At 34.9% G+C, this 21,974-nt stretch overlaps 2 protein-coding genes across 2 annotated transcripts in view; both read right to left on the bottom strand.

Moving 5' to 3' along the window:
• The window catches only part of LOC141814000 (UDP-glucose:glycoprotein glucosyltransferase), a 38,092-nt gene extending 30,112 nt beyond the window's left edge, over positions 1 to 7,980 (bottom strand). The window contains exons 1-9 of the mRNA XM_074702002.1: positions 7,621 to 7,980; positions 6,680 to 7,105; positions 6,431 to 6,584; positions 5,453 to 5,624; positions 3,986 to 4,059; positions 3,777 to 3,873; positions 3,531 to 3,643; positions 3,321 to 3,436; positions 749 to 806 (exon numbers count right to left, since the gene is read on the bottom strand). Of these exons, the coding sequence (XP_074558103.1) occupies positions 749 to 806; positions 3,321 to 3,436; positions 3,531 to 3,643; positions 3,777 to 3,873; positions 3,986 to 4,059; positions 5,453 to 5,624; positions 6,431 to 6,584; positions 6,680 to 7,105; positions 7,621 to 7,844 (1,434 nt within the window). The 5' untranslated portion in view covers positions 7,845 to 7,980. The remainder of the gene's footprint in view (positions 1 to 748; positions 807 to 3,320; positions 3,437 to 3,530; positions 3,644 to 3,776; positions 3,874 to 3,985; positions 4,060 to 5,452; positions 5,625 to 6,430; positions 6,585 to 6,679; positions 7,106 to 7,620) is intronic.
• A 1,011-nt stretch (positions 7,981 to 8,991) lies between these two features.
• Positions 8,992 to 21,724, bottom strand: LOC141814001 (uncharacterized). Its single transcript, XM_074702003.1, has 13 exons — positions 21,297 to 21,724; positions 20,876 to 21,199; positions 19,174 to 19,348; positions 16,504 to 16,829; positions 16,195 to 16,423; positions 13,238 to 13,317; positions 13,076 to 13,160; positions 11,781 to 11,912; positions 11,580 to 11,693; positions 11,449 to 11,496; positions 10,107 to 10,191; positions 9,886 to 9,939; positions 8,992 to 9,274 (listed from the first exon to the last, which is right to left on the bottom strand). The coding sequence occupies exons 2-13, from the start codon at positions 21,076 to 21,078 to the stop codon at positions 9,234 to 9,236; spliced, it is 1,572 nt and encodes a 523-aa protein (XP_074558104.1). The 5' UTR covers positions 21,079 to 21,199; positions 21,297 to 21,724; the 3' UTR covers positions 8,992 to 9,233.
• Between the last annotated feature and the right edge of the window lie 250 nt (positions 21,725 to 21,974).

The following is a 21,974-nucleotide window of genomic DNA, read 5'->3' as shown; positions in this document are numbered from 1 at the left end:
GTTTGACACCAGTCATTGGCTCAATTTTTATGGTGCACAGTTCAAATTGTATATCATAGGTAAGGTGTGTTGTGATGTCACACGGCTTAACCATGCCAAGAGGATAGTACTTACTTGTGTAAGACTAAGAATTGATTCAAGCCCCACCCTCCAAGAGAATTGGGCTTTATGCACTCTCAACACTAATAAATGATAACTTGGTTCAGCCAAAGAGAGTAAAATATATAATGATTAGGACGGGCTCAATTGATGAATAAACCTTCACAAAAAATTTAACTTTCACAAGGACTATATGTTTTTCCTATTAGGATGTTTGCAAAATTAAATTTTATAGAAACACTAGAACTATTTTTTATGGACATATTTTCATGGATAAATTAATTTAAATAATTTCTTACTAATAACTGTGTATACATTGCATGGTTGTCTAGATATAGCATATGCAATATGCAGTGATCTGACTGCATATTGTAAGCTTGTGGTTTGTTAAAACCTTATAGATGACAGAGAGACATTGAACATAAGATATTGATGGAATGACAGATATCCCCTTTTCCTTCAAAGATAAAATTGCTACTGCAGTTAAGAGATAACAATAATAAGGCAGTCAAATCAGATACGAAAACGAAACAGAGCCAGAGATATAAAGGATATTAACAAGGTAAAAACCAATATTGAGTACAATAAACAATACTATAAGGCTATTATCCATGAGAAGTGTTGCATGATTCTGTTTATCATAAATCACCTTTAGTTTAGAGAACTGATCAGCGAATGATAACTCTTGTTGAACAAGATCCATTAACCTGAAACCGAGCAGTGAGCATTCATCAGATACAGATTGTAATATCCTGGAATGATCTAAAACAAGAAATGGTAATATTAGGACAAACAAATTCATGAAAATCCAACACTTGAAATGCCAATCCATTGCCGAACTTGGGCTTTGTCAGACTCCTACAGATCATGTTCCATACCATACCAAGAATAAATATAAAAAACAAATTAAAATACTTCTATTGATGTATCGGATGCATCTTTGCAACTAAAACAGCTTGTTGATGGTAATGTTGTATCAAGTATACCATCCCATAACACCTATAACGTGTGGAGTATCAATACAATATAATATGAGAAAATTTAGTTAAACTGACAATCTAATTGCTATAACCTTGTTTTGTAACTAAATAAACTAAGTGAAAAGGAATTAAACAAATAAAACATATAAATCCATCTAGGCGTGTTGAAGCGAAGCATATCATGTGTCAACACAACAGGGTGCCAAGATTCTACAATTCCATGGACCGAAATTTTGGCCTGGTATTTTAAATTGTACCCTAAGTATGTAGTATTTGTCTTCTCTTCTGCTTATGTTCTTCCTTCCTTCACCTCCAATTTACCACTGCACTATATTTCTGCACTTCAAGAAATACCAAAACTATACTGTTTCAGTCAAATGCTTTCTGGAAATTCAATCCTTGGACAGGACTGTTTGATCTAGCCATAGAAGGAACCATGGAACTTAGATGGTGGGACACCAACCTCTGCGGTTGGATTTAGAAGGACTGAAAAGGCCACTGATTTTTATGGCATCATAGGTGTCAAAGTCCAAAGAGCAGGAGAAGATGTGGGTCACAATTCACAAGGAACCCTCAAAGCATTTTAACGAAAATGAGAAGTCTAACGATGTCAGGAAGTGAGGAGATTGGCTAAGGCAGGTCTCTCATAGCTGGAAAAATTGTGGAGAAGAAACAAATGGCATGGATCTCCTGCATGATAGGTGTGACAGGTTTATCCAAAGCTGTTTACAGATAAAGGAATTGATGAGTAGGGTGTTTTGCTGTCCCTTTTGTTTCTTGTTGCTGCAAGGACACTGTGAGGTGCAGGCAAGTGGAGGGCTCACATGGGGTAGTGGGGAAGAAAGCCGAGGGACAAACAAAAGTGATATTAGACTGTTTAAGGCCAAATGAAAAATGACTTCTGTTCAATTTACAGTGTATTTGACATGCATTTAAGAACAGGTGGTTACATGTCAAAATTAGCGCTTAGAGTCACAAAACGTTAAGAGCATCGAGCAAAACAGAGTGAAATCTAATACACAAAATTCTTCCTACTTATTGCCCTGATTATGCCTAATAACATTTGAGGTGAATAATTATTTGACAGCTAACGAGAAGCAAGTTGGATGATTATGATACTTGAAGTGCATAATTGGATTTTCTGAATAAACTTGAATTTCATTATGTTTAAGGAAAGAATCTATATAACTTAACAAACCTTGATTTACCATACTATACCAATTGTTGTACTACTCAAATATAATTATTGATAAATACAAATAAAAGACATGTTCATTGATTCATGAAAAAAAACATAACTATTCAGTATCAAAAATACAGTTGTCAAAATCGATATGGGTATCTAGAATAGATGATCAAAAAATAAATTGGTCATATTGGATTGGCAGGATCTACGAAATCGGAATCGTTAAGACATAAAAAAAAATAGCTTCATATATGATAACAAGTTTGTATCAAACCATACTGCCCATATATATTTTGTTTGATCAAATATCATATAATTAACAATATACATCATAAATAATAAATATTAGAAGTAATAAAGATTAGTAATAAATAAAAGTTATTAAATAATATTATATTATTAAATACTATTTGTTGATATTAAATTATTATTTAATTTTTCATATTATAGATAGTTGTTGGGACCTAAATCAATCTGAATGAGGGTTTATAAAATTTATCCAAACCAATAATATTTCCTTCCAGTCAATTTTGAGAGATAGAAGACATGTTTGGCTTATCTAGTGCTTGTTTACAAGTATCAACAAGATTAAATGATATCATGAGAATCTCATTGGTGTCAAGGTTGAGAAAATTAAGTTAGAAATCAAGAGAGCAAAGAAGAATAATATCCCTCTCTCCCTCCCGTGTGTGTTTGCTAGGATTGAAGCTTGGATGAGCAGCGTTTGCTAAGTCATTGAATTGTTCAATTGAACCCAAGTCAACCGAATTTCAGCTATCTCATCAATGTTTGCTCTATCATTTCCAATCAATTTCAAGTAGAATCTAACTCATTTCATTTCCAAATAATTTCCTAAAATTTTGAGATGATCTTTGTGAGATAACATACTTCTCGGGTCCAAATAATTTGTCAATACCAATATAACTTGGGCAATCAGTATGAATATTGGTCAATCTTGACAACATTGAAACACTGTTTGGCAATGTGCAGCCTTGATAATAAAAAAAATCCAAAGTATTAGCAGTTAAAAAAACATAGTGGAAGAAAACTATTACTGATATAGATCAATATCTTCAATATTAATCAAGGCACCATTCAATGCCATTAAAGACTTTCCAGGGGGGACCATTCTCTGGTTTGCTAGTACTTCATCCTTGATTGACTCATTAAGCTACAAATAAAATACATATTAGCACAGATATAACTCATCTATGTAGAATAATATGAGCCTACCAAATATATATAGCAAATGCTTAAAACCTCACCTTCATACGAGATAATGAAGAGACTATACTCGGGAAATTTTGATTGATTTCTTGCATAGATTGCAAGGGGTCAGAAGCATGAATAATCCTTTGTACTGTTTGGTGACCTAAATCTGCAGCAGAGATTGACAGCGGTCAGTTAGAAGTAGGGCTAAACTTCATAGTAGCATACTCCCACGAATAATCACATATTAGTTATAATCCAAATTGCTCAAATGGACTACAATAAACTGAATATGTCCATACCCTTAAGTTCCCAAACTTCCAAGGCTTCAGACACAGTTGATGACAATAAATATTCCCTGAAAGCCATAACCTCAGTTGCCAATTCTGGTTTGCGTTCCTTTAAAATGAAGAGGAAAATTTATGGAAACAAGTGTCTCAGCATCTCACCAGATTAAGTATAATTGAGAAATCTAAATATCATTCAAGGGTGTTAAATCTAAAGGACAAACCAGGATTTTATGAAATATAAATCCACGAATTTCTTGGCTGAGATCCTCAGTCCGAGGATCCTCGAGTATCACACCTGCATAAAACAAGCAAGTCATCATAGTCAAGGTTCCGCATGAATTTCTTTGTAAAGCACAATGAGATTCTAATCACCAAATACTAAACTGCTTTCTCAATATGCACCTTAGTTCGAATTACATTTTTCCTAAATGCACTTTTGACATGCGAATGCAGTGCCAAACACATCCCACTGTTACATTGACTAGCTAGGTCTTCTCAAAATATGATTTTTTTTATATTCCAAAGGAAATTTATAATCTAAGTTATCTTTATTGAAAAACTCATGGGAGACGGTGTGATAAAGAATAATGTCAAAAACATCAAGAAAGTAACAAATTAAGTCTGGTGGTAAGGGTTCATGGTCTTTTTCAAAGTATGCTTAGGGATTAGCAGACAAGCCAATTCCTGAATCTCACTACAATTAGGCTATGGCTGAATGGGAAACACACATAATTGGTCTTCCCTTTGTGTAGTATTCCCATGACACTGGTCAATAACATCTATTCCTTTTGTTATCTATAGTTGCAGGTTGTGTTCTATCCGTTGAGTGTGTTTGAGCATGGATATACTATCTAGCAAATATCAACTACACAACAACTTGGGTAGTTTTGCAAAATTGTCCACAGTCTTATCAAATAAGCTGGCAAACCATAGTGAAACAGCAACGATGATCATTAAACCAGCTCTTTAAAGCATAGATTCAGATCTCATTGTATAACAAGTGCACCACACAAAAACAACGGCTGAAATTGGAACTGATTTTTCAGCATATAGCAATATGACTGAAGCAACATCAACACCTCCATAGCACCCATACTTCAGGATATCAAAACTAAGTATTGAACAATATTACCACCTTATTTGAGGAAAACCAATGACAACTTTCATCCCCTAAGGCCTGATTACTAGGAAGGATAAAAGAAAGAAGAGAAGAGATTGAAGATATAGCATAATCAGGGGAAATATTGTTCAAAAAATAATAAAACAATATTCTAATTTCCACTCTGGTTAATAAGGATTGGGATGAAAAAGAAGCCAAATAACCTTTTATCAACTGGTTTGGAGTTTAGGTGGGGAATGTGACTTCGATAGGTCAGTTAATCAGTTGGGGAAAAATCAACCAATCAAGTATAGCATCAACCATTCCTTTTTGGTGAGTTCTGGGATGATAGAAAAGAGAGAAAAATTGTACAAATATTTCTTTTCTTTCCTCCCATTTTATCTCAAGCAAACAAGGGAAAGAAGCAATTCTTCCATTTTAATCCATTTTAAGTTGTCCTTGTTTTCTTTCCAAGTAAAAAGAACCTAAAGTGAAGTAGCTACTGAATGGAAGAAGAGCTCTGACAAGTTGGTGAGATGTAAAATAAAAATAAGTATATCAATCTTCCACAGGAAGCACAATCCATAACCTTTTCTTACAGTACTGTCATCCATTGCTTTGTACTCCATGTTCTTCAAAGCAAGTTCAACTCCATAACCAGCCAAATTTACAGCATCAGAGGAACCAACAGCACCGCAATAGCTACTGGCTGTTTGACATCCAGGAAGCAGCACAGGTCTAACAACGTACTTAACTTTTCCCTAAGAAGAAGAGGGAACAAGAATAAATGACTAGATAAATGACCATGATAGAAAATAGAATACCATGAATATCACATGCTCCTAAGAAGAATAACAAAGATATTACCATAAAGAAGAAAGGAGGAAAACATTTGTGCAATTCTTACAACAACCACAAAAAAAGCTGTGTACACCATGAAATGCTTGATAAGATGAAAAAGAAATGAATAACTATGATCTAGCTGAAACAGCAATCCTATGTTAGATTAAGCATATTGTTAACCAGCATCAACAACAAACCATGTTATCCCAACTGTTTGTAGCCAGCTACATAGATCTCATCCCCTATTGAACTGTTTGTAGCATATTGATATGGGAAGCACCATGCCGAAATTTCAGTACTTATAGGAATTGAATGGTTACAACGCCATGTTGTAGTCACATTCAACATGCTTTGACATGCATCAAAGCATTTGGGTTTATTAATCTACAAGAACAGTAGTTTATATACCTTGCAGGACAGCACAACACTAGATTTCAAACTAACATGCCTGTCAAGAATTGACACAATATGACACCCATTGACAATCGTTAGTACAGGAGAGATTTTCCATCTCAATCAATATTGGGGCTCATTAATTTATAAGAATATATTTTGATAGTGCTGCCAAGCACAGACTAGATTGGATAGGCCAAATGAATAACAATTTTTGTAATGTCATCTAGAAGGATGATACTTGTAAACATATCTGCTGAGCCTAAAAGGCTAAAACTTCTTACCTATTCAGATGTTATTATTAAAAAAGTGCATAAAAAATTATTTAGACCTGTCTTGATGCTTCTGCCAGCAAAACATGAAATTCTCTGAAGCATTCTGTTCCAATAGCTCCGTATAAAATGGCAACTGGACTGGCACTGTTTGAACCCGGATATACATGGTCAAATTCAAAAATTTCAATCTGCTCCATGTACTCCTTGAATCTGCAAACATTTAACCAGAGTAAACAAAGTGATGGAGTATATGTAGCAAAGTTGGAGAATAAAAAAGAGAACTAATCCCTACGGACGCATCTTACCCATTTGATGAGTTTTTGAACCAAACAAGAAGTTCAGTGGTGTTAAACAGTAATGCATTCCCAGTGTCCACCCAGCAACAATGTCCTCCATGGTTTCTTGTGAAAGGAGTGCTCAAGACATAGTTTGCATCAGGAATTTGTTTTTCTCCAGTTATAGAAGCTGAGTTGATTTCATCATCTATAGGATAAGATGAGAAGGAATCCTCTGCTAACTGCCGGTAAAGCACTATTCTAGGAGATGCAGATCGAAGAGTGAAAGAGAATTCAAAAATTGATCCCAAAGCTTCACTCAGAAGTGTACGACTATCATCAACAATTTTTTTTATGCAGCATCTAGCTGTCAAACAATCTGAATCTTTATCTGGCTCCAACCAAAGATCAGTGAATTCCCAAAATAGGTCCTTGCTTTGCTTAGAGAGCAACTCCCTGTTGAAAATATATTTAGTTATCAAAAACAAATCCATAGTATGATTTTGAAGAAGACAAACAGAAGAACGCAGAAGTTTTTCCTTCATCTCTCATTAATTAAATCAACATGCCCAGCCATCATTTCTGTATTGCCTTGTTTTGATGCCTAACTAGCTTCTGATGCTCAAATTTCATAACCTTGATGAACTCTGCAGAGCACTAAGAGCTGTTCACGCATACCTACTGCAACAAGTTTGCTAATCGATCGATCCTAGCTACAGATCACGACTGGTATCAACCGTGTAATTGGACTGCTAACAATGCGCTGTTCTCGTTACACCAATGAAAATTCTCAAAAGGTTAACAATTATCGTGCTTCGGTTTACCAATAAAATTACAAACTCATTCAAAAGAAATACATGACGAAGCGGATCGCAACCGTTTTCAACAAATTATTAAATTTCCAAATTCACAAGAGGTTGATTTTGGAGGGGAGACACAAGGAAAATAAGAACATAAATTCAGCAGCTCACCCTGCTTCCAATAATAATGGAGTCCCGCTCCACTTCGCTCGGAGCGAGACCTGGACGTTCTTCGGTCGGCGGTTCTCAGCGACAACCAGACTTCCTCCGAAGCTGTGCACTAGCAGAGAGATCATCAACGTTATCAAAACACTCGATCGCAGGCGACGCTCCATCCCCCAACCTTTGGAAGGGTAGCGCTCGAGATTAAAGCCAAAGGACGCAGATCCACGCATCAAACGGCGAAGGGAAGCATGGAGAATGGCAGGCGATAGAAGTGCGAGAGTGAAGCCAGGATCGTCGGTCTACCTTCCCGTTCCCAAGGCGAAGAGAGCGAGATCCAATTGCGGTCGACTTGGAAAGAAGACTCGGCGGTCGCCGCACTCTGCGAATGCGATTAAGCGAGAGGTTTACTTATGGCCGTGTGTTATACGGAGAAACCATAATTTCTACGACTGGACGCATATTAACGGTGGGATGGAACCCTATGCGACTTTGGCTGGCTAGTCGATTATTCCTTGGATCGTGATGGACAAGCGTGACTGTGATTCTTTTCGGGGCAAATATTGAGGGGCGCCTCATATTTTTTAAATCATCAAAGTGTTTTTCAATTATTATTAAAAATGTGTCTCGTCCATTATTAATTTTAATCCGTATTGTAAAATCATCATGTCTAAATTTAAACGGAAAATAATAATAAACATAATATATTAAAAAATAATTATATAATTATAGATATTAATAATTTAAAAAGTTCTTTTGAAAGGTCCATTCTTTTCCTTATTCAAAATACACAAGTATTATTTAAAATTATGATTGCCTCCTTAAAAAAGAAATCCCATGCTCCAGTTCTCGTCCGATGGTTAATCTGCTCTCGCCCTTTCTCTAATATTTACTTTTTTGTAGAAAAAGAAAATGCAAAATCTGATATTTGAGATTGCCTAAAATTACAATAAAAAAGACTAAAAAATTACAATGAGAGCATTTTTATTTGTCTTTTTACCTTCCTACTAATACAAACAAGAATTCGTTATTTTTCCAGGCAAACGATCAGATAAAATTGTTCAGACGCACTCTTATTGTTATGGAGTCTCAAATAAAATAGCTGGAGAATCCTTCAGAACTAACGAACACAATCTTGAAATTTTTTCAAGTGACTACCGCAGTTTACCTAAACTTTTTTTTAACTTCAGGAATCATAAACTATATGATTTAAAACTTATATACTATTACCACTCGTTGTTGTTATTATTCAAATTAATTTAATTGAAGTCACGTACACAAAACTATACAATGATTTTAAAAAGTATAAATTAATGTCGTAAGAGTCCAAAATTGTTTCAGAGTGCGTATTAAACAGTCAATCAATTGATTGTGAAATAACGACAAAAATTTTTACAAGAAAATACAACTAGAACAGATCCGCTACTGCTTGAAGTAGCATAATTTGCACCGTGATTATATTTGGTAATTAACGAATTTACATAGGCTCTTGCCTCACGCTGCTTCCAAACAGTTTTAAGTGCTCGATTTTGACAAATCTATTTGCATAATATGATTGTCAAAATTGCTGACATTAGATTAAAACGATATGGTGAAAATGAACCTTGGCGGGCAGACTGTAATTAAACAGGTTCTCCAGACTGACCTTCTGTTTCTGAGGATTCTGAAAATACATGCACAAAATATGTAAGATCGCCAATATTTATTTTTTCTGAACTACAATCACTTTGCTTGGAGGTTAAAAAGAAGAAACTATATATATAACATTGGTTGACAATGGCAGAAACATGTTTATTTTTCAAGAACAAAGCTTTTGGAAGAGAAATCAAGGGCACTAACACTAGCTATTACCACAAGTTCAGTTTAAAAAGTTCTAAGGCTCAATGATTGCACCAACGTATCTGATATACTGTGAAAGATTTGAAAATTGACTATGCTTATTACTAGCATTTAATCCTTTGGATCACCAAATGTTTTATGTAACAGTCAGCATGCCAAATTATTGTGGGAAAAACTGTACTAAAATTTCCGCAATTGAAGGTTGAGTTGCATGTTGGTTGAGATGGTTAAACAGTGCCTATGATTTTTTGGGTTTAATTTTATTGCAATACTAGTTACACTTGAAATACCAACCCCCCCCCCCCCCCCCCCCCCCCCCTAGGTCGTACAATACCAAGACAATATTATGCATAAGGGCATCGTAAGACTATTCCTTCTGAGAATATAAGTAACATTTCTTTTTAAAAAATGCATTTCTAGAAAGAAGAGAAATACCAAAAAGTGACTTGATACTTGGCTTTTTAGATTTGCTCTTCTTCTTTAACTCAGCTGAAAAAGACACAAGCTGATCAGTCAGTGCAATACTGTCTCTTCAGAGAATTCAAAGGAGATACTCTATATATTACGAAAAGGAATATATTTGAAAGAAGTAAATAGGATATAAATAGTTTCATAAATATCATAATTAATGAATGCAAACAACAATAAAACTATACCTATCTGAGGCACTTCATGATCATGGACTATTTCAAAGTTCTTATATGTGTACCCCATGAAATTCAGATCCTTGGACGAGAGCATCTGCAGAGGTTCAAACACGAAACCATTAAAAGAATACTAATATTATAAAAAAAGAAATATACATCAGACTACTGTAACAAAAATGATTTAAGTTTTAATGCACTGCATAAAATTTTCATATTTTGATCATGCTATAAATTGTTGTTGCTCACAATCTGACATCGAACTTGACAATTAAAGGGGCATTATGCTGTTACTTAGACTCAAAGCTACAATAAGAACAAACTAAGGTTTGTATAATGTACAGCAACATTTACATTCTGATGCTAGTGCAATTCTGAAGCTGGCATATATCTTCATATGATTCATAGTTACACTCTTCGCCCATCATGGCTAACAATTTAGGATAAAGTCACAAAATATGTAACAGTTAAACATTCTTCCAGTATAATTTTGCCATGACCATGGAATTGTGAACAATACAAACTATATTAGATTAATACTTAATAATTTGCGATATGAACAATTGCAGACTTTGTATTAGAATGCTTCACATTCATCCGAATTTTTTGCCTCAAGTTTCCTTCGCGTATTGCTCTTGCTATAACATTCAAGGCTCTATGCCTGTTACATTTGGTGTATCTTCCAATCTCCAATATGAAAGGTAAAATTGATTTGTTTTTAACTCTTCAGCTTTCCACTTTTACAGCCTATGTCTATTGCATTCACCTATCCATGTCACAGGTCAAAATCTTATCCATCAACATACTGTTTGACTAGTGTCTTCCACATCTCTCCATCTTTCACCATCTCACTCCCAATGGAATGTGACATTGCCTCTTCCTTTGCTTTCACTTCTACATCTAATCTTCCACCTCTGGGATGTGAACATCTTCTCCATGTGCAAACCACCAACTTCAGCAAGAAAAGAAGCATAGAGGATTCCCTAGCAGTGAAACTCTTCGACTGAGAATGATGGCAAAGCCTCATTCCTCCAAAATGTTTCCCCTTGCCTGGGACCCTACATTGGCCGGAGCTTCATGCACCGGACTGTCCTCTTAAAACCACCTAGGCCCCTTTGAGGATAGAAGTTCTTGACACATCATATCTAAGCAGCACAGAAGATGCACAAAAACATACATGCAGAAACACACAAATTACATACACTAAGAGATGCAGACACAATTTATGTGAATTGAAATAAACAAGTAAATAAAGACTCCATGAATCTTTGATCACAAATTAGAATGAAAGCATTATAGAAAGACTTAAATCGGAAACAAAGCTGTGAAAGTAGACATATGGAACTAAACTTACTTTTCTCCAAGGGCCCGACTTAGATGAAGTGTGAACATGGGCATCAGACTGCAAGGCATTGTTGTAAATAAAGACTAGCAATATAACTATATATAAACCAAAAAAAGTAAAACCATGTCAAATATTTCAACCTCTTCAAACTTCTCAAAGTTTTGGGTGTCCAACTCATCCTTGACCTCTGGTATAAATGCTGCATCCATTTGATAAAGTTTGTCCCATTCAACACCAGTGAACCAACAGTGAGCCTGATGTAGATATAAATACATAATGAATTCATCATTCTTGGAATGGAGTCTCTTAAATTTGTTGGGAGATAGAGATATAGACTGAACCTTTATTTCACTAGCACCCTTCGTGCCAAGTCGTTCTTCAACATTACACAATAGTTTACTTATTAAATTTTTTGCTTCTAAAGATAGTTTTGCTTCATCAGGAAACTTTAAGTTTGTTCGCCAATTGACTATCTGTGTGAATATCAAAAAGGTGAAATTGTGAAATATTATGAATAACTAGGTGGGTAAAAGCTTTTATCAAATTAGTTTTTGCAAGTTCTAAATTCTTATGGAAAAAATATAAACTTCCAACTTTAGAAAACAAGTGCAAAACAAGTATAACTGTTTTGACACTATTTATCAATCATACAACACTTAATATCCTGGGATGTGAGAGGACTACAGGGAGGAAATAAAAAGAATTATGCTGTTAATCTGCTGAAGAAACACAAATGGGATCTGTTGGGACTTAAAGTAAAGCAAACTGGATTATTTGCAGGTGTATCTCTCTCGTCTGGCACTTTCTATACTAGGCAGAATTGAATCTAATGGGTTGGATGGGCGTATGATCTATGGGCTTGCAAAGATTCTTTCATGTTACTGGATAGTGAATGGGAGAGCATGCTTTCATTTGTCTTCTCAAACACCTTAGTGCAAATGTTGGCATGCTCAGGGGATACTTCCCCACAATAAGAACCTCAAAGACCATTCAGAAGGAACTGAAAGACATCACTACATAACAATTTTAGTTGTCTTCATTCTTCAGCTTTGATCTAATGTTAATTTAATAATTCAGAGGATTCTTAGATCATTCACCTGTTGTGTTGAATTTCACAAACTAAGTTTCAAGCATGCAGGAGTGTGGACCAAGGAGTGATGCAAATACTTTTTTCAATTTCCATGTTAATGGAAGGAAAGTATAAATTAGTAATTATCTTCCACGTGTGGTGCCATCAACAAGGATGTCCTGATAATCTTCTTTGCCACATTGATGTTTTGTGTTTAACTCTGCCTTGTATTTTGAGTTCCGAGTTTTATCTGAACATTCTACTTGGCATGTAACAAACTTTGAGTTAGAAACTAACATGTCTTTAATATATTATTGTAGGGAACACTCAATCTTCCCCACTTGTTTGAGGATCAACAATCTATAACTTCATCAACACAATTCTTCCATGCCAAAACGGAACTGAGGTTTGAGAATAATATCACATGGAAATAAAACATAAGCATAGGCAATTAACTAGTCAATTTGTAAACTGAGATAAAATATAAAACAAGATCAAATTTTTCATGGTTGGCATGGAGTACTGAAACACTATCATAGTTGTCATTTAAAATATGAAACAAGTTACCTTCCTGCATGTTGCCATAAGTTCATCAGAGTAAAATGGAGGATAGCCAACAAGCATTTCATACATGATGGCCCCTAGTGACCACCTTTACAACAATATGAACACAATTAGAGCACAAGGATTGTTGCAATTATTGTTATTTGTAACAGGTTTATTAAGTACCAATCACACTCCATTCCATAACCCTTCTTCAGTAGAACCTCTGGAGCAATATAGTCGGGTGTGCCAACAGTAGAATATGCCTGATGTATCCAACAATATAGTAAGAAAAAGTTTGAACCAATTATTCAACATAGTAAATCTGTAACTTAGCAGCATTTACTAGTAATTATCCAAATATGCTAAATGTAAATCTTATCCAAATCAGAAGTGTCCATTTGCTTCCAGAAAAAACTCAGCACTATATTATTGCATTTTTCTGTCAATCACTAAGATATGAATCTCATAATACAAGTTCTCCTGAAAACTGAGTTATCTTATATTCTTTGACATGTAGTTCTAAATAAAATCTTCGGAGTATTCATGGATGTTAGAGATAATGCATGAGTCACAATGCTATTTGCTATTGTAATGTTAGGCTTAGTTCCATATGAACTGGGCAGATCAAGGACAATGCAGATTTAGAACTGCACTGCATCTTCCTCTCACCTTTGTCTCAAATTAATGTATTTCTAAGTCCTTTCATTTTTATTCATTTTCTCATCTATTGGATTCAGGACTTCTTTAAGATTGTTTTCTTTCTTTTCCAACATCTCTCTTCTTTATTGATGCCAGAATATTGCAAACTCCTTTTTATATCTCCCTTATAATAGTGTAGAATATCAGATGTTTACTCTTTTCCAGGCATTTATCCTTTAATCTCTCAGAAACTAGATGTTGGAAATCTAGTTTCACTTTTTATCTGCTACATTTTTCTTTGATTCTCTTTGTTGATTGCACCTTTAAGAGATAGATAAGCTACTTTCTATTTTGCAATGTTTTTTATCTTTAATCTTATGCCATAGACTTAGAACTTTAAATATTCTCTTTTTATTATCTTCTCTTCATTGCTCTCAAAGTAGTGTTGAAATTTACCAATTTTCTTTCTTAGATTTTTCTCTTTATTAATATTGTAAGAGAGAAGAAAATGGAATCCTAGTTTAACTCTTATCAGTAATCAATTAAAAAACCTAATAGTCTAATAGTCTCTATATTTAGTTTGAGAAAGAAAGTAAATAAAGAAGATCTACTTCTTTTGTAAATGGATCAAGCCATCTTCGACATAACACTTCCAAAGCTCTCAATTGTTGCAGCAATTTTTATCTTCTACAAACATAACATGTAGCACAATGCTTTATCCTTCCTTGTGGAAGTTTTTTTTGGTGATTAATTGGCCATAGATTGCAATCTTTACTTTAGCAGGGGGAGTATAGAATATATCTAATGTAGTACCAAATAGGTATTATTTTAGTAGTTAAGTTAGAAAATTAAGTGCAAGGATCTAAGTTTGGTTCTCTAGTACATGTGTGTATTTCTTTCCTATCAACTGGCTTCTCCTATTAATAAGAAACTAAGAGGAATTCCAAGAATCCATTTTGTTGTTCTGAAGCAAGTTGTTGAAACCCATTCATCATTATTTGAAGAATGGAATAGCTACTCATGTTTGAAATGAGTTGTCTACATAAACAGATTCGATGAAAGTTTTGCTTTACCAGTAGATTAGTTCCCAAAATTTGAAGTGTGGACCAGTGTGGCTACAATCTTTCTTTGGGTCACAAACTCTGGAACCAGTGAAACAGACTGGTTTTGAAAAATGCAATTGTCAGCAGATACACGTGTTAAAATCCCATATGATAAACCTACAACTACATCTACCATTCGTAGCAGCATGTCATTTCTTGTAACTTCTTAAAGGTTTAGATTCATCTTCTTTTCCTTTGGTCCTTTTTTTAAAGAAATAATAATAATAATAAAACCACAGGCATGTAATTCCTCACATTGTACATAATTTATTCCACTGAAATAGAATATTGTATCTGGGCCCTTTTCCTCAAAGAATGAAAAGAAAACTGATAATGAAAACAAAAAACTGGGACAAGAAGCTCATAAGAGCAAACCACATATAAAATACAGAGAGTCATTCAACTTAAACTATTAAACCAATCTCACTAACTTAAACTCAACACTATGGGCCTACTAAAAAAAAAATCAACATTTCACTAATTGGTATGAACATGTACTTAGATGATTAACAAATGTTCCAATTAGGTAATGTGAAACTATGACAAATACATACATAATGAGGAAGAGGAGATCAAAGAAGATTTAATTAACGACGATAAAATAAAATAAAATTTATTTAAATATAAACGATGATATAGTCAGTGATAAAGCTCAATGATGTAGGAGGATCCATTTAGTCAACCCCCATTCAGTGGGATAAGGCTTAGTTGTTGTTGTTATACTATAGTATTGTATATCCAACTATTACTCGATCAATAGTTGGGTGGATGTGATAAGATATAAAAGGTGCTTTAAGCAACCTTCTTGATTCCATTTTATTAATAATGTTTTAGGTAGAAAATCTGTCCATCAAGATGCTGCCCAAGAAGCATCTTGTAATATAGTTATCAGTTTAAGGAAAATTATATCATCAGTCTAGAGCTAGATATGATGATACATATAAATGCAGGAGAGATTGTACATGTGTCTTAATGCAACTAATCTAAAAAAGATTGCACCTTAGTGTAAATGTTAAAAACACTAAAAGATAGTTACTAAATCTCTGGAGTTCAACCATCTAGCCATGCATTCAGGAAGATTCTCTTTTCTTTAGCATAAAATGAAGTTTCTCATATGATTCTCATGGAGCATAATAACTTTATAATTATGCCACCTGAGTTCTATAACAAATATGATTAAGGTGAATTTGCAGGCATGTTCTAATGGATTTGAATGGAGTATATACCTGTAAATTATTAGCTTTGACCTGTCAGTAAAGGCATTATCAAATTCTTTTTCATCACAGTAACCAAAATCAAGTGTTAGACAAAGTATTCATGGATCTCCATAAACAAGCAGACCAAAATTACTTCAATTACAATACAGATACTGAAGAATAACTAGTCAAAGAAGATTACCAAATTTCTCCTATTTCTTTGCCAGTGCTCTAACTGTTCCTGTTGTGTAAGTTTCGGTATTGATGGCCATTCATCATTCTGTGAAGATCTGCTGCAGTCTCTTTCACTAGCAATATCCTTTTCTTGTAAATCTGGAAAATTACTGCAATGCAACGGTTTGCATAATCCAAAATCTGACAGCTTTAGGTGTCCATATCTATCAAGTAATAGATTATCAGGCTTGATATCCCTGATAAGAAAGAGTATTGCAGCTTTTAGATGTTGTGAAAAAATAGGTCTGCAAAGAATATTTCGAGTTATTCCACAAACCTGTGAATGTAATTATGTTTATGGATAGATTCAATTGCTAAAACTAATTCACCAATATAAAATCTAGCCTCATCTTCAGTTAGTGTATCCTTCCGCATAAGCAATGTCATTACATCCCCACCAGGTAGGTATTCCATGATTAGATACAAGTATTCATCATCTTGAAAGGAACAATATAACTTCACTATGCAATTGCTATCAACCTCAGCAAGTAGGTTCCTTTCAGCCTTAACATGCTCAACCTGGCCTCGGCGAAGCATCTCTGATTTCTTAAGCTTCTTCATTGCATATATATTACCAGTTACTTTCTCCCGACAGACTCTAACCTGTACATGAAGTGCATGTTAAAATGGAGATAACATGATTAAAAGATTGAATGAGATTACAATTTCATTTGTGAACCCACATTACTTAATTCTTATAACATCCAATATGAATGATGAGGTTAGAGCAAACTAAATCATTTCAGTTGACTTAATCCAGTATGGATTGGCGGTTTTGGTATTAGAATCCCTCCCCATCCTTCATTTTCTCACAATTTACACCTCCAGTGTTGTGAACCTGGGACTATGGATTTGGGTTTTTGGTAATGCAATCCCTCCCCATCCCTTGTTTTCTACAATTTCTTCCTTCTCCAGTGCTCTGAACCTGGGAACTCTCCCTCCTCCTCTTGATCTCACCTGAAGCCCTTCCCCTCTTCTCCTATAACCTCTCTCTTGCTTACTCATCCTCCCTAGAGCAGCCATTGGTGCCGAGGCCAGAAATTTTCTTAAGCGCGTGCAATATTATATTAACAAACAAAAAATAATACAAAAACTTAATCATTAATTATCATAGAGAATAATTAATTTTCAATAACAATGATGAAAGAATTTCACAATTGAAATGGATTATTTAAAATATTAGTTATGTCCTATGTAATAAAAGTAAGCAATCATTTAGTAGCTATGAACTTCACGAGTTGTTGGCATACAAGAAATCCCGGTATGAACTCGTGGTAGTGAAGTCAAAGAGGTCTTAGCAGATGAGAAACTCCTGGCAGATGAGAACTGAGGTCTTGGCAGATGAGAAGTTCTAGAAGAGGTCTTGACAGATAAGAAGTTTTAGAAGAGCAAACTCATGGTAGGCAAATTGAGGTCTTGGTAAATGAAAGTCCTGGAGGAGTGAAACTCCTAGCTTATGAGAAGTCTGGAGTAAGTCCTAACAAGAAAAGAAGTCTGAAGGTGGAACTCCTTGCAAGTTCGACAAATGTCAAAGATCAACTACATGTCTAAAGAGGTGTTGGCTCAAGTGACTCGTATCAAGCAGAGGCAAAGCTCTATGGATGGAAGTTTATTGAGGAGCATGATAGCACGAAGACATGTGAGATGTGAGATAAGTAAAACAAGTGAAATGTATTTTAGGCATTTAGGTATAACTTTTCTACTTAGGTGCGTACAAGATGAGAGAACAGGTGTTCTAGTCAATGAATTAGCTTAAGGTCAAGTAAGTTCAGTCAAGTAATATCTATATCTAGTCAATTGTTACCCGAGTTGACACTGTAGTCAATTGTCGGCTTATTGTTGAGAACATAAGGGCATCTGCTCTAGCTTGAGTTACTTGAATCTATCAACTGAAGATGTCTGAGCCAACTAAAGTTACCAAAGTTTACTATTGAATAGATTAATTTAGTAAGTTTAAATTAAAATTACTCAAGAACAATTATATGACTTTATCTGTGTAGGATAACATTCAAGACAGAAGATATGTGTCAGCTGAAGGCACTTAGAATCGACTAGAACTTTATCAACGGTGAAAAAGTCAAAGAATTATCCAAGTTAATCGACTAATGACATAATTGTTGAAGATTAGTCATGAAGATATCTAAAGGAGTCAATTGATAGTCGACTGATGGGACAAATAGTTGAGTCGACTAATTGCAGGTTACAGTTAGCTACCACAAAAACGATCATTGCAGAAATAGTTGTGAGATTGATGAATTAGCAAGCAAAGCAACTTTAAACATAGCATTATTAATTACATCTAATACTTCATTTTGTTGGGTCATTGTTGCTGAATTACTAATTGAAGTGTTGCACTCAATCCCAATGAAATTTTCTCTTGCACTCCATTCCTTATTCTATAAAAAGAAAAATATATAAGGTTTCTCCACCTTTGGAAAAGAGAGATCTAATCGATTAATGGATTAAGGAGTAACTCATCTAATGAGTCAAAGGTCATGGAGTACAACCTAGGGTTTTCAAACCATGTAAAGGCTTGCATCTATAAGAGCAAAGAAAAAGGAATTTGAATTTAGAGGTTTTTTCTATTCACCCTCCTAGATGCACAACGATCTCAACAAATAGAACATTCTGTTTGTGGCCCATCTTGTTTTTTTAGCTAAATGATTGATGCCTTTAATTTTAAATTTATTCAAAAATATGAAAAGAACCATATTGCAAATTTGTCTCAAAAGTGAAATTGCCTTGAATCTACACAAGCAGCATGCAAATGTAGCTTTATATGGCTGGAGAGGATAGCTACTTGATAAGGAATTGCATCCAACCTTGATACAATTATCTATTTAACTGTTCAAAATACTAATTATTTTTAGCATGAGAGCATTGAGTAAACTTTTGTACGTGATAATTTTAAAGCTATGCAATATGATAATTTTAAAGCTAAGCATACCTCCCCAAAAGCACCTTTTCCTATTATTGTAAGTAATTCAAAATCATCAGCTCCCATTCTATGCCTTTGAAGGCGCATGTATAAGGTCTCCTTCTGCTCCAAATACTTTAAAATATTGTACTGATCTTCTTCTGAAACATCAGCTTCAGCTAGTTTTTTCTCCAAACTAACACGTCTGCAAAGGAGTAACATATAAATATTTACCTGATTACATGTCACTAAGTAAACATTCTCAAACTACAAATCTGTAATTTGGGCCTCTTGTCACTTAAACTTTTGATATAGTGGTCACTCAATCAATTTTTTATAAATACCAAACCAGATTCTCAACTCTCATGCACACCACAGGCTACCTTCAACAAAATGAATTGGCTTTAGGTTTGTATTTTCAATGAATAATTTAAAATGAAAATTGCTTAAGTGGATGACTTCTCGCAATAAGCTATGCCTGGTATCATTACCAATGAGTGTAACTAATTATTACCAACTTTAAAGTTGGCCTGGAGGTAGCATCAACAAGTCTTGTAAAGATAGAGAAGGCTTGTCTGCAATTCATGTTGAAATACATAATAGAGAGGTGTGTAACCTAACCCCACTGGAAAGCACATGCTAACTAGACTTCATTCAAACTAAACAAACAAACATATCTGACGTAAGAGGAAAATTTGTATGAAATGCTTTCCACTATAACATCCCCAAAACATGAAATTACCTCAGATAAATAGGGCCTTAACTGATATGAAAATTAAGTAACAAAAAGGTTTAGAACAGGGATTAATTTTGTTCAATACTAGGCAGTATGTACCAATTAGAGCAAATGTCAACACAGAGTACCAATTTCTTTGAGATTGACCTGCATCATTTGCACACTAAATAATAGGACTAGGAAATATGTAAAGCATAACCACCAGAAATGGCTAGCAACTGATTATAATTGGTTTCATCTTCATTCAATTATCCATCAAGTTTGCAAATCTCACAAAAATCAAACTCGCAAATCTCCCTTGGTGAATTATCTATGCCATCCAATGTGACATGTGTACTGCCTGCACTACTCTGTGCAGAGTGGTATTGAGTAGTATATGCTGTTCGTGACAGAAAAAAAATTAGTTAGCAGTTGCTCAATGGTTGCTTCAGCCTATGAACACTCACTTTGATCCCTAATTCATCCCCCACTCAATTCTTTCTTAAGTTCTTTTCAAATCTTTATAAACTCCTTCAAATCTCTCAAACTCTCAAATTCTATTTCTATAGTACCTAACAACATCCCAGATCGCAACACACAGAATGATTGGATAAACACCACTTACAGAAGTGCAACAGCTATGAATAGAAATATTGTGGTGCTAGCAACAATACAAGAAAAAATGTATCCTTTATGTTAAAAGTATCAAGAAATTTAAATAAAATGTTAAAACACACACAAATTGCTAATCAATATGTACAGTTATTGGCACCAGTAGAGTTTCCAAAAAGCATAAAATAGAATAGTAGTTCAATAAATCTTGAATTTGGTTCTTGAAAATTTTAACATAGTCAAATGTTAGGGCCTCACTGAGGTCGTCATGCAGTTTTGCTCTCCTGGTTAGGTTTCTCAAAAATTAGGCAAAGCAAAAGGGCAAAGATATGTCATCCAATTCCAAGATCTTCAAACAAGAGGAAAGGAAGAAGTAACTGGGGAGAAAGTTCATGGAAGCTATACCTTTCCTTGCGCTCTTGCAAGTTTTTCATCTGTTCTTTGTAATGATTTTCTATGTACTGCTTGGCAGCAGCTGCCTTTTGCTTTGTAGCCTTCGAAAGGTTTTCTTCATTTTCATCCTGCTCATCTGATCCAAATTCATTCTTCTTGGATGTAAGCTTTTCCCTAGGCTGGAATTTGTGTAACCAACTCCTCGCAGAATCCATCAGCAATCACAAGATAATTAACGTAAATCCACCTCAATGTCCAAAACTAGGATTTATACACGCAACTGTAAACTCTTTCTCAAGAAGCAAGGGCAAGTAGTACGGAACGATGGCCTCTCTGCTGCAAATTATTGGGCAAGAAACACATAAATTTCTCTAATCGCAACGTGGTTCTTTCCTACTCATTACAAGATGTTTCGGTTAGAAATAATCCTTACTCAGTTGCGTGATCCCAAACTTGGACAAATATATATCCAGCTAGAATTTTAAAACCGAGTGGGATCGAGACAACCCAAGCCCCAAGAAATAAAGCATAACCCAATAGGAACCAAGTGAGCAACCAATCCCATTGACAGAAATCTATCCGCTGACCTTACTAAGAGCATCAAAAAGCAAATATTGCAAAGAACCGCCTCGAGATAGAAGCGCAACATCCGAAGGAGACGAGCGGAGGAAGAAGATGGAGGAGGGTGGAGGGAATCCCTCAAAGGTCGGAAGCAGAGAACACGGATTGCGGCAAGAGATATCACCAGATTACATGGAAATGCTATAATTGGAACCCTGAAATTAATCAGGACGAGAGAGGGAAGAAGGGAGGAGCGAAGGCGCGGCGAAGAACGCTGCTCCCGCTCCATTGCAGACCACAAGCGAGGCCCTCTTCCGAAGAGAGTGGAATCGGGCAGAGAGACATGACCTAACCACATCATGGCTCGATTTAAACTCATCAAATGTAAAAAATATATATATATTTTTTTTAAACTTTAAACTTTAGGATCTAAAATTTAAGATTTAATATTTAATTTTTAAAAATGAATATATATATATATATATAGGAAATTGATCTCCTGCGCTCCGATCCCCTGCGCTCCCCGTGCGCGACGCAATCGAGACCGTCC

This window comes from Curcuma longa, chromosome 20 (assembly GCF_044706935.1).
Source record: "Curcuma longa cultivar G26 ecotype Majalengka, Jawa Barat chromosome 20, ITB_CL_G26_1.1, whole genome shotgun sequence".
In the NCBI taxonomy this organism is placed as follows: Eukaryota; Viridiplantae; Streptophyta; class Magnoliopsida; order Zingiberales; family Zingiberaceae; genus Curcuma; species Curcuma longa.
This window is presented reverse-complemented; position numbering and strand designations above follow the sequence as displayed.